Genomic DNA, 13,432 nt, shown 5'->3' on the forward strand with positions numbered 1-13,432 from the left:
AATTAGATTGCCTGCCAAGAGTGGTTAGAGGGAGTGATAACGCCAGCTTGAGGAAGCTGTCCAGGCAACTTCAGAGAAAGAGAGGGAGACATACAGACAGGAAAAGCAAGCCAGCAACGTCCCATTTAAGCTCTGAGATCTGCTGTCTGATAGAGCTGAGATTGCTGCCCCCTCCAGATATGAAATGGTTGGAAAATGTAGTTAAGTTGTCTTTCTGTGCCATTCCCGTACTAAATCTTTAAGTATGACAACAACTGGTCAAGTTTCTGTTCACTTGGCATTCTTGACATTTTCACTTGCTTTGAAATATTCATTAACGCAATGCATAAGGTTTTACAAGACCGATTAGCAGAAAGCTAAGATGAACTCTGCAAGGTCTTTCCTTTCTGAGCAACCTAGCATAACATTGCATGTTAGTTTGAAGGTGCTGATAACTCTGCTAACAAAGAAATCTTACCTTTCTTGATATACCATATTTCTTTGCAGGAAAGAGTACTGGCCTACAGGAAGCCTATTACCTAGTATGTCTCTAAATTGCACATACGATAGATAGGAAAAGGGTTGCCTTTATGCTTTTTCTCTAGTTTTTCTTGGATCCTAGATGCTGAACTCAGCGGACTGATAATCTGATCAGCAGGCTTCTTCTTAATTTGCCAAGTGAAAGACCAGCACAGAACCCTAATTTTCTGCAGCAGAATTTTTCATGGTTTCATCTGCACTTGTTATGACTGTTGGAGAATCAGACTGATTAAAATATAAATGCCAGGCATTTCCAGCAGATGGCTGTCATCCAACTGATGGTTTGCAGCTAATTGAAATGTTTTTTGGTGTGGGCACTGACAGTATGCTTGCTGCAAAATAAAATGCTAAGTGCCATCAACTATAGCAATTTTTCCTTGTGAACGTGAATAGGAACTAGAAGCTTTGTAAATATTGTATTAGAAATGGTAGAGCACTCTTCCTGTAATGCAGGAAACAAACCATCATGACAAGTTCAATGTAAGAATCTGATTTTGTCCTGCTGATATAAGAATAGATTTTTCCTGTCCTTTCTCATTCTTCTAAGACAGGGGTCCCCAAACTTGGCAACTTTAAGACTTGTGGACTTCAGTTCCCAACTGAAGTCCACAAGTCTTAAAGTTGCCAAGTTTGAAGACCTTTGTTCTAAGATAAAGGCATAAAAAATAATACATTCCTATACCTTATCATAATTTATGCCAAATTTGTGAGGGTATCATTTTTTCATCTCCGGAATTTCAGAAGAAAGGAAAACGGCTTTGTAGACTGTTCTATATAAAGCTATGTGGCCTGTGGCTGGTTTTATTAATTTCTGATTCTATTAATTTGTTACCTGTTGTCCTTAATTTATGACTGGTTGCCTAGTGACCATTCAAAGTTACAACAAACCTCAAAAAAGTTATTTAGCACTCAGATTCTAAATTATGGCATTTACAGTCATTTGCACAATCTCATGGCCACAGGACTGCTATTTACAATGTTTTTGCAGAAAATCAGTGTTTACTTCTGGTTTCTGGCAAAAATGCCCCATTGTGAACAATGGGTTCCCTTAACAACCACAGTAGTCGCTTAACAACAAAAAAGATCATAAAATCATGTGCAGTAGCTTGCTTAAAGACTGTCATGACTTAACAATTCAGAATAAGGACTCACAATTACAATTTGACTACTACCTGTAGTTGGATTTTTTAAAGCTGTATTGCTATTTATGATCACATCGAAGAATGCTGGCCATTGATATTCCTGCAAGTTATAAGGACATTTCAGGTGACCACTAAGGAAATAAAAGGAATCTCTTAACGTGTACAGATTCTTTCAAAACATCTGTAATTAATTCTTGATATTCATAATTCTCAATTGTCCTACTTTCAATTTGACAATAGGAAATGAGGTTAAAAGAATGTCAGCAGAGTAACTTAAGATAGCTTCATAATTCCTTAATTACTTTTCTTTCAAGTTAAAAGATTTCTTACCTGAGGGATTATTCCTCAAGTTCAATGCTTATTTTTGTCTACAATTGGTTTTTTAATTATTTGCATTTTTAAAGCTTACAGCTGAAAATCTAGCATATAACTAACAAAAAACCCACTTAAAACAAATGTTGTAATTTTCAGCCTTTATAAGATTCTTGTAATCCTCATGATGTACAAATATGCTTATACAGTACTTGATTGTTGTTGTTTTTTTCCTATCATGTATCTGAGAGAATAAATATAAAAACCCTGTCAAGTTCAATTTTATCCTCTCAGAAATCATTCTAATGTGTGATTGTGTATTTATCTTGTTAAAATTATATATAAACCTAAATATTCACCTTAGCATATAATATATGTTGAATTAGTTACGTACCTCAGAATGACTAATCTTGTTTACAGTGTTAAGAGCTATTTAGGGTTCAGATACCTTGCAACTATGTTCTACATCATTTTACCTATCTACTTTGTGGTGCATTGAGGTGAATTGTGTGGATTGTATTTTAATTTTTTTGTATATTTTCAAGAAAAATAAGGGAAAAAAATCATGCACCAAGAAACTGTTTGTCTATATAGGCAATAAATTGAATTGAAATACTTAGCTATGTACATTTTGTATAATTAATATTATACTTGAAACAGAATTTAAAGGCAGGAATTTTTATAAGCATTAATGAATAAAATATGTTAATTTGCCACAATATTGCACAAGTGACTTTTGAATAAATAAAACACCTTTTTGAAGAAATCAAGATGATAATTCCTTAATTGTACAGGAAGCAGAATAAATAATCCAGAAGATGGAAATATAAATATAACTAAAATTTACTTTGCCTTAGGAAAAATTTAAGACCAGTAGCATTTCCTTACAATTATGCTCTTCTGTAACTTTTGAAGCCTAATCTTAAGAATCATAAAATAAGTTATATATATTTATGGGTACAAATATAAATATTATTTTCAAAGGTCTATAGAATACAGTGTTCATTGATGATATGATGTCTACTGTGCCTGAATCCCTGAAAAGTAATCTAGAAAATAACCAAAATTCTATGAGATCACCACTACTTGCAGGATGCTGGCTTTCACAGGTATCATCCTCCAAATATCACTGTTGCCCAAGGCAAAATTCAATGACAATTTACTTTCTTTCGTTGAATTGAAAAGGCTACTGATTCATGCATTATATAATAAGATCTCATAAGAAAAACAGCCTAGGCATGGTCTTAAATGTTCATATTAATTTGTAATGCAAACCTGTTATTCTGTCAGCTAGGACAAGAACAAATGTCTATGGAGATTCTCAATCATCCAGATCATGGTTGTCCCAAAGGTGCTTTTCAAAAGGCAACTGGACTTTCTTGGTTTTTTCCTTGAAAACATTTCGCTTTTAGGAAGAAAACGTTTGTTTTCCATTGAGTACAGTGGTGCAACTCTTCAATCGTATAATGAGGCCTTATGTTGCCTTTCTTGGCAAATATTTTTAGGGTTCATTGTGCTTATTACTCTTCTGTGTTTTTCCTAACAAATAGAAAAAGTGAGAAAAGTACCTTCAGAAAGTGAAGAAAATGTCTTATAGTCAGCCTTTATATAATCAGCATAGTCTTCAGGTAGGCGAGGTTTTGAACTTATTTGCAGATTCTATACATCCATAAAGAGATACCTTTTCATTAAAGTTAAGTGTGGCATTTTATTGTTATGAAACCTCTGTGAGGTAGAATAGATGAAGATTCAATTATTTGTTTAGGGTTAACCAGAATATTTTACATCATCTAGGGATTTGAGCTAAAATTCCCTATGTGATAATTTTATGATCACATAATTTTATGAACTAGAAATTTAACAGAATAATTTAACATACATTTCTAGTTTTTAAAGTAGCAGATAAGTATAAAAAGCAAAATTTTACTCTAAGCATATTCAGCATTCCAATAAAATATATTGACTTACATTGAAAATGTAGACAGAAACTGCATATCACCCTCACAGAAATATTCAGAGCCAGGCAAAGAATATACCATTTATTCCTTTACCAGTTCATTGGTTTTCCATATCATAGTTCCCTGCATGTACAAAGTTGAGGGGGAGGGGGGAGTCTTTTTCCTGATATTTTAATTTTGCACTCTGCAAAAAATCATTTTTGTTTTACTTGGGGAAGTTTTGTACTTTTTTTAAATATCACTGTTTACAGAAGGGTGGATTGAGATTGATCTGTTCTTGGGTAATAAGAAATATTCCCTTTCTACTTCAAAACATTTAGCACTAAAAGCTGAAATTGTTAAAAAGAATTGTTAAAAGTTGATATTGTTGCCAACTTCAGATTCAGACACTTTCATAATAATTCATATGTTATCAAATTCAATCAAATAGTAATGAAAATAGGAGCAGGAGGTTGAACCTTATTTTAGCAGGGAAAAAGAGGTAGAGGAATAGCTTTTGAGCCATTTCATGCTAGAAATTGAGTTAATCCACTTTGAATGTACAGTATATTTTATTTGTTGCTAAACTGGCAAGAGATGTTTAACTACATTTGGCATTTGCGGCATTCTTGCAATAATTGTGTATGCACACACTCCTATTTTCAATATGAAGGTTGCAGATTCTAATTCAGTTATTTTTCTCTCTAGCCATCTGCCCTAAACACAGCCTCTCTCCTGGGTTTTGAAGTTGCCTTTCAACCACATCTGCAAAAATATTGATTGAGAGTATTTTAATAACATTTTTAAATGCAGTTGTTATTCTCGGACAGTATTCTTTTTTTTTTTGTATTCTGTTTCCCCAAAAAGAAAGAAATGTGGTTCCTCAATGACTTGAAACTGCTACTTGTCTTCGCATGTCGTCTCTTGCACCAGGCGGTGAAATGCATTATTGAATAGTGCCCAGAAGGTGATTAATTGCATTTGACACACGCCAACTCCTTGCCTCCACACTGGATAATTGCATTGTCAACTATTCAGCAAAGTGGCAGGTGACACTGTTGCCAAATTGATTGTCTTAGCATTGAAGCTCCTAAGACTGTCAGCTTTCCAATCGATAGCGTTTACACAAGACACCGTGACTGCATCTGTAACTAATTTCAGTTTGAAACTGGCAAGACAGTGAGCTGCCCCTATTTTCTGGCTTCATGTATTTAGTCACTTGTTTCCTTTACTTGTACTGCAGAGTTTATCTCAACTCACTGCCATTTCTTCCTTGGGAAGTGAAAAAAAAATCCTTTTTTTATTCTAGCATAACAGGTAACGAAATCAGCGATATATGCTGCTGACTCAAAAACAGGAAGTATTACTCCAGATGGCTAATGGGTTGCCTTAGTCTTTATAGTCAGTTGCTTAATTAGTTGATTAATTACTAGTTTTCTTTCATCTTTAGGACTTTGATGACATTTAATTTACAATGAGTATAAAAGCTTGTTTTATGAAATGAAGAACCATAGTCTTTCAAGCAACTTTGAATGCATTGTTTCACAAGCACCATTGGTGTCTATAAAGCAAGACACTGCTTTGGATTGCTTACCAAGCTTTCTGTTTCATGCTCTGCTGCTTTAGAAAAATCCTCCTCTCAGCTTTTCTATCCTCTCTATTATTGGCAGAATTGCAATGCAACCTGATCTCTGTCAGTGTTGCTTATTGATCCAGTGATGTGACCCTCTTTAGTAATTCAAGATTACTCTAATTCCACCTTTCCCTTTTTTTTTTCATTTTTTCCTCATGGGAAGAATGAGACACCTTCATGGAAATTTCATCAGTAGTGTTTGCTTGCAAATTTCCTTTAGGATGATAGTCTGTTCCAGAACAAGCACAGAAATGTTTGAGTGTCTGTGGGTAAATGTTAGGTTGGGACAGGACTAGAAGAATTGCCATTGCAGTTTGGATATGGGATTCTCTTTTCAGATGGATCCAAAATAGGATGGAAGCACCAAAGAGCCTTATGCCTTCCTGTTACCAAAGCTCTGAGATTTAGCTTAAAGGAACTGTCCAGTATTGAGGACATACCTACTTTTTCTTTTAAATGTTTAGACCCAGTCTAGCGGTTGCTTTCAGTTAGGAAAAAGTGAACTTTCCTGTCTGTCTCTGATCAGGTTGATTTTCAGCATTGCCATCAATGTGTCTAATGTAACTCTTGCCTACCTGATCATTTATATACAACATTTATTTCAAACCTGATTAGAAATTATTTTCCCTTTGCTTTTTTTCCCTAAACTGCATCCATATTACCACATGCGCTTGTTTTAGTTTGTTTCTTCAGGGGCTGAAATATCACAGAGATCATTGCCGGATATTGTGCCTAGGAAATGGGTGTGAGTCCCAGCAGCAGTAGAGCAATTTTGTTCATTTTTATTTTTCTTAGAATAAGAGGTGAGAGTATGTTTCTCACAGGAACTAGAAGATTGACAATTTGGATGAAGAAAATACCCATATGCAAACTTAATGAAGCCATTCAGTCGAATTTCCTTAGGACTACCCCAAAATGCACGCTTAATGTAGTCTTCAGGCATGAAGCAAACATGCCAACTATTGAGGTCCAGGCTTGGACCACATTTTTAATTTCAGGACTCAGAATCATGTTTGGCCTTTGTGGACTTGGTTTCTCTTCTGAATATTTAGGCCAATGAACATGGAGAAAGCCAAACCAGTCGTAAATAAAAGAATCAGGGACGTTGATTGAAAAATGATAATCACCAATGTTTCTGAATTCTGTAAACAAATGTTAGATATCCCCAAACCCACTACTGTGAGGTATCTATACAATCTAATTCTAAGCAAATGTAGATAGGCCTTTTCCAGAGCCCGCTTTAGTGACCTCCCTTCAACACTCTGACAAGAAGATTTTATGGAATTCCTTAGACTTTGCTCTTACCCACACAGGTAGAAACTCTTGTTCATGTCCTCATATGAGATCCTTTTTACTAGGACATGTGATCTCCCCAATCATTTCTACATTTCAGAGTCATACTGATAAATTTTATGTTTGTTACTGATATATTTGTTACTTTATTCTGACTATACTCACATATCAAGTGGCCAAATATCTTAACAATTGTCAAGTTATACAACTGGGCAAACTTTAATTAGACATGTTTTATTTTATGGTCAGTGCTTTTTTCCCTGCTGTAATGGTATAGTAAATATTAAAGATACTGAGAAAATAGGTGTTCCTCAAGTGGCTGTTACATACTTCCAGCAAAACAATTAACAAAATCTGGTGTTTAAAGGGCAAAAAGTTTTAGCAAAACACTCTTCCTCCAAATTGATTGTTGAAATCTTTCAAGCTATGCAGTTAAAAAGTAAAATCAGGTGGAGGTATTGCTAAAGAAAGAACTGCTTAATGTCCCTTATGCTGCCTGGGAAAGTGGCAGTTGAAAATATATACTATAAACTTAATTCTTCAATCAGCATTGGACAATTCTTGTGGCAGGCATGACCTTATATATTCTTTACTTACACATTTTTGCATTTTAAAAAGTTTAAAAAGTTACTTGTGAGTGACAATTAGCAACAGTATCCACAAATGATGACTACTAAACACAGGTAAATATTAGGAACAAATTCAATATAAAAAATCAGATTGAGCAGCTCTGGAATAGCTGGGGAGTAAATGGTTGACCCCTAGCAGTCCAGATGGTGTCTGTCTGAAGCTAATATATGCTACATACAGGACATATTAACCAGCAGTTGTTTTTTGATGTTGTCAGTTGGACAAATAGGAGATTTGTCACTTTTGTTTATAAATGTGTTAGCTAAGAAAATAATTAGGTGCTTTAATTTTATTCAGTTTTAAAATTAGATTATGAGTTGCTGGGCACAAATAATCAACCCAACTAAGGCTGCAATTGGTACCTTCACCTTTCTGTCTTTTCTCTTGTGACTGATTGCAAAAGAAATAGCTTTTTTCATTGGCATTATTTGTGTTGTTTGCTCTCCACAATGAAGTAATATCCATATGCTGTTTGTTCCGTAAGCCTAACTATGCAAGATGCATTATTTCTTTTATTTTATGATGCTACCATCTGCGTATGAATGTAGTATAGATACAGGTACTGTTCCAATAAAAAGTACGGGATTTTGTGAGAGCATTGAATGGAGAGCCCACTTTTTAAATGAAGCTTTTACTACAGGTAAATATGCAATTCATTTAAGGGGGAAAGTTGCACAAATATGGAGATTTACTTCCTGGAACATTATTTGAGTCTCTTTAACCACATCTTGTAATTAGGTTCATGCTGGCTGAAGTAAATGAAAAAAACTAACAGCTTAACCTCTAAACAGTAATAGTAGTTTTAAAAGAATTCCCTTTTTTGAGAAAAAAAATAGATTGCTATAAGAGACTGATTGCTCTGGTTATCTTTGTTCATGATTAATATATCTTTAAGCCCAGCATACTCATAATAACAGATATCATAAAACTATTGATTCCCCTCTGTTTAGCTTATAAATCTCATGGACACTCTCCAATTCTTCAGTAGCCTTTAGAACAGAGAATAGGTCAGTGTCTCCTGATCACTATTTCCAAGCTTTAATAACACTTGAGTCATATTTTGTAGCTTGCCCATTCATACATAATAGATGAGCAAGGAGATAGCAGAAAAAAGAAATATTTATAAATGAGAAAAGAATCATTTTAATGGGGTTTAAAGAGTTTCTAATGTGCAGTTCAAAATTGTCCCATAAGTTGTGTGCAACGGAGTCACTTTGAAGGGAGATGGTCGGCATAGAAATTTAATAAATAAATAGGCCTCCTTTTTGTAAAGAACTTGCTTTTATATATCAGCAGGAATATTTTATTGTTTTGAACTCCTGATATGTTTGGTATTAACTCATTTTTTTGGTGCCAGGGTCAGCTGCTTCAAAATCAGACTGAGCAGAGCTGTGAGCACAGTGCTGGAGGGCAGCTGTGCTCTCAGAGTAAGTGATCCTGATTTGTACGTTCTGACTGATGAGGGAGAGTTTGTCTCCCAAACTGTCACAGGGTTTATAGAAGTGCCACTCAATACTGGTGCTGGAATTGCTTGTCGAGCAACTGACTACAGGAACAATGGAGATCAGAAACAGTGGTCATTTTGTTTTTCTTGGTTTAATAGCTCCAGAATCTGGCCTGAGTATTCATACTCGTTTGCTTGGACCTTGAAAGAGGCATTTTGGATTAAAGATGACAGAGAATAAGGTTCTTTAGTTCATTGGATTGGTTTTATTAGCAAGGATGAGCTGTATACAGGTAAAATCTTGTAAACTGGAAACATAAAGTAGTAAACATGTTTTTCTTGTGTAAATTACATAGGAGTTATTATCTAGAATAGAGTATTGGCAGTTACATTTATGTTTCTGTGCCCCTACAGTTCCAAGAACTTCTGGCAGTTTACAACCAAATCATTAAACAAAACAACATAACAAAAGTTAAAATTATATTAAAATTATTACCCCTGTCATTATAATTCTTAGGCACCCTAAACAGTCATTTGAAATTAAAACTTTAATAATAATTTTCTGGATTTTGTGCTTGAGGTGGAAAAAAATGAAACCAATTTTAGGTTTTACCGATTAGATAAATTTGTTGATAATAGAAATGGCTAGTTTATACTATTATGTAAAAGTAAAAAGTTGAGGTTTGATGTTACTATCTTATTCTAACTGCATCAAAGGGAGTTGGAAGTCAACTGCTTTTTCCCCTTTTCTTTTATACTCTTCCCTTCCCTTTTTCCCTCCCCTATTTTTTCTATTATATGTTTTTGTATTTTATATTATAAAGTAATAAAAAGGACAATTTACAAGAAAACTTTAATTATTATCTTGTTTCTGTTTTAGCTTTGAGCTTGCTTAAGCTGCAGTTTGGTCATATTAGTTTTTTAAGGTGGGGTGGTGGGGTTGCCCTGTATTTATGCTGTGTGCTCTCATTATTTCTATTTGGAGTGATTACCTGATGGTATAGTATGAAGAGTTTTATTCTGATTATTCAAAATTAGAACATGTGATTTGAAAAATGTCATGGTTAAGTCCATTGATAAGCTCTAATAGCAATTGTTTGGTTATATTTTATTTATCAAATATAGCCACCCATCCCCCCAAAGGGGACTGTAGATGGGGCACCACAAATAAAAGAATCGTTTAAAAAATAAGGTGACTAAATATCCATTGCTGTGGAGAAAAACCACTGTATTACCTACTTTGTGCAATCATGTTAGAAGTTTGGCAGTGAGGCTGGGAAAATGAAATGGAATTGGACCATTTGGATATTAATGCCCTCAGATATTTGACTTCTATGGAGATTTTGTCTTCGGAAAGTTTTTGAATCTTGGATATGGAATGTGTAAACTTGAAGTAATTAGAAAGCCAATTTGAGTACATATTATTTTTTCTTTTTTTTTTAACTAATTTTTTAAATTTAAATTTTAAATTTAATTTTTTTTAAAAAAATTTAAAATATTTTTTAATTCTGTGTTTTATATATAACTGAAAGTGGTGAACATAACTAATACTCCTACCTCCTATTTTCCTCACAACAACCCTGTCAAGTAAGTTGGTCTGAGGTAGTATCTGACCAAAAGTTGCCAGCCAATTATCATGTCTAAAGGAATCCTATAGCTGGTTTCTAGGCCAGCGTCTTCATCACTGTAACAAACTGGCTCAATTCAGCTTAAATTTAAACTTGTTGGTTTGTAGGAAAATAATGTTGGACGTGATGCTGAATCTAAAATTTCTCATGGCTAAAGATGAAGATAACATCCCCTTTAGTTAAGTTTAACTCCTAATGCCTTCAAGAGCATACCATACAATTTTCTTGGCTATAGTAGTTTTCCATTGACTTTTCAGACAAACCTAAACCCTTCTGTTTTTATTTGTATGGTCACTTTAGTCAACTTTGAAACAGTAAAAAGTAAATGGAACTCAAAAAGCAAGATTTTCTATTTTGCTTCCTAGAAATTTTTAGGAAGACTTATGAGAGTTTGTGAATCTGTCCATTTTGTTAGCTACATTAAGAGTTGGTAGGGAACCAGTGGAGATATAACATACTGACATCCATGCAGCAGTTCTTGCTATAAGCCATACATATTTTCTTGTCACTTGGAGAGCTTCCTGTTGCTTGTGAGATTGAATCTGCTTCAGGTTGAGTACTTGTCTGTAGGCATGTATAAGTCTGCCACCCAAAATTTGAGAAAGTGCAGTATCATTGTCCAAAGTGCTTGCAGCTTATTAATAATCCATTTCAGTGGCTTCAGCTGTGAGTTGCAAATGATAAGCAATGGTGTTTAGTAAGTCCTAGTAACTGTCTTCTTACAGATCCCTGAACTATTTTTATGAACAGAAGACAGAAAGATTTGCCAGGCAGGCGATTCAGAAGATATGCATTCTGTTCGATGGCAGCTAGTCATTAAATTAAGGCTACTTTGTGCAGTATTATACATTATTTAATAAGTATAGCATGCTGTTTCAGGAAACACAAGACAAATATTTTACTTTTACCTTTGTAAACTTTTTGCTGTACAGGACAAATTAAATTTGGCTTCAAACTCGTAAATATAAAACAGTACCTAAATTGTATAAGATGGGCACATCAGCTATACAATCTTGTGAAATATAGTAAATATGTGTAAACAATTTGGTTTACTGGGCCAATGGTTCCTGACAGATTTTTCTCCCTATTGCCACCCAGGGTCAATTCAGCTTTTTGTAAATGTTTTAATAAAGAGCACCCTAAACAATTCACATGCATAGGGGTGTGGTGGGGGGATCTCATAGGTTTGGTAGTGAATGCAGATCATGTGTGTGTGTTTTATCACCACATCTAGAAGGCTGAACAAATTTTGCTGGATAGATTTTTTTTAAATTAGCTCCCAAATTTGTCATTCCCCATATCATATTTTCATTTACCATATATTTCAACATTCAACATATTTTGTCTATGTGTACTGAACTTGCATATTATATTCCCTTTACTCTGGATTGATTAAAACATATCATCTAATCTGGTGGTGAGATGGGGCAAGTGGCAAGTAGTTCAGATTAAGGCAGGATACAAATAAATACAATTTATGAAGAAAAGTCAACATTCAGTTTTACACAGAAGTTGTGTGTGTGTGTGTGTGTGTGTGTGTGTGTGTGTCCAATCAAACATGTATTGAAACTCTTTTTTCATATCAGCATTGGAATACTAGGATTTCTTCTGCATAGAACAATGTTTTTCATTTCAAGTTCTCTGCATTTACTTTCTCCTGCTTGCCACAATAGTTCTCATAAATCATAGACTGCTTGCTTTTGGCTTGAATATACTTTTTCTGCTGTTATGCACTGCAGTTCCCAGTTCAGTTTATTTCTGACAAATGTCATCCCTCACAGATATCTATCCCCCCAGCTCAAAATTAATCTGAATATCAAGAGAACAATGACATTCTCTTTAAATTCCTTTTTGTGTCAAAATGTAAAATAATCATTGCTTTTTAAAAAAAATTATAAAGAATTTCTATTTCTTTGTTAGTTATATCCTTAAATGATGTTATCTACGCATTTTCTTTTTCTCTAGGATCTGGGTTTGTCATGTGCAGTGGCAAGGAGAGTCCAGACAGTGATGCTGACCTTGATGTGGATGGCGATGACACATTGGAATATGGAAAACCACAGTATCATTTTCTAGAGATGTTAAACTCCTAGGTGGCTTTATCTTTGCAGTACCTCTGTTTCTAGAAGTTCCAAGGTTATAGCTCTATTAGAGAAGAGTTCAGAAACAAAATTTTTACATGTTGATAAATCTTATTTTCCAATAATTCCCGAGTTGCACCAGTGGCATTCACATGCTGTTCCTTTTGGGCGGGGGGAAAGATACTATTCCCAAATTCATTACTTTTGATACCTCATAAATACATTGGCTCAAGTGTGGTATAATTGGTAGTTAGATAAAGAACAGAGAGATTCCATAGAATCAAGTCCACCCATAGCTTTGTCAACTCATTGAGTGACTTCAAGCAGTCTCTCAGCGCAATTTGTTTCACAGGATTGCTGTTGTAGAGAAATATTGCAAGAGGAAATATTATGTACTTTAGAGGAAGGGTGGGATATTAAATCTATCTAAGAATAAATATGTGGATTATAATTGCACATCTCATATTACAAAAGGTACTTGGTTGATCTCTAAGATGACCTAAAATAAACACTGAAGAGAAGTCCACAAATATTAAAATTAGTATTAGGCTGCATTCTCCTTAACACTTCATTCTTAGATACACTGAAGCAGATATCATTCCATGCACTGGGGAAGAACCAGGTGAAGCCAAAGAGAGAGAGGCACTCCGAGGTGCAGTCCTAAAGTAAGTAGGCTTCCTTTAAAAACGCAGTGTTAGAACCCAGAAGAATTTGCTTTGTTGTGCTGAGAATTGGTGAGAATACATTCAAAGCCAATACTTTTCTAGTTCTTAATACAATCCAAAACCAAGATAAGGAGAATACAGGCACGTG

General features: G+C 34.5%; 1 protein-coding gene across 4 annotated transcripts in view; it reads left to right on the top strand.

Annotated features, from left to right (window-relative positions):
- RNF220 (ring finger protein 220) overlaps positions 1 to 13,432 on the top strand; it is a 293,502-nt gene that overhangs the window by 242,621 nt on the left and 37,449 nt on the right. For 3 of the 4 annotated variants that reach the window (XM_026707184.2, XM_087929798.1, XM_026707185.2), the window contains 2 exons: positions 12,504 to 12,600; positions 13,198 to 13,284. In XM_026707184.2, coding sequence (XP_026562969.1) covers positions 12,504 to 12,600; positions 13,198 to 13,284 — 184 coding nt within the window. Of the gene's footprint in view, positions 1 to 1,741; positions 1,756 to 8,805; positions 8,894 to 12,503; positions 12,601 to 13,197; positions 13,285 to 13,432 lie in introns of all 4 variants that reach the window. The other variant, XM_087929799.1, reaches the window with a different exon arrangement.

This window comes from Pseudonaja textilis, chromosome 3 (genome assembly GCF_049901715.1).
Source record: "Pseudonaja textilis isolate UNSWEBS1 chromosome 3, rPseTex1.2, whole genome shotgun sequence".
NCBI lineage: Eukaryota > Metazoa > Chordata > Lepidosauria > Squamata > Elapidae > Pseudonaja > Pseudonaja textilis.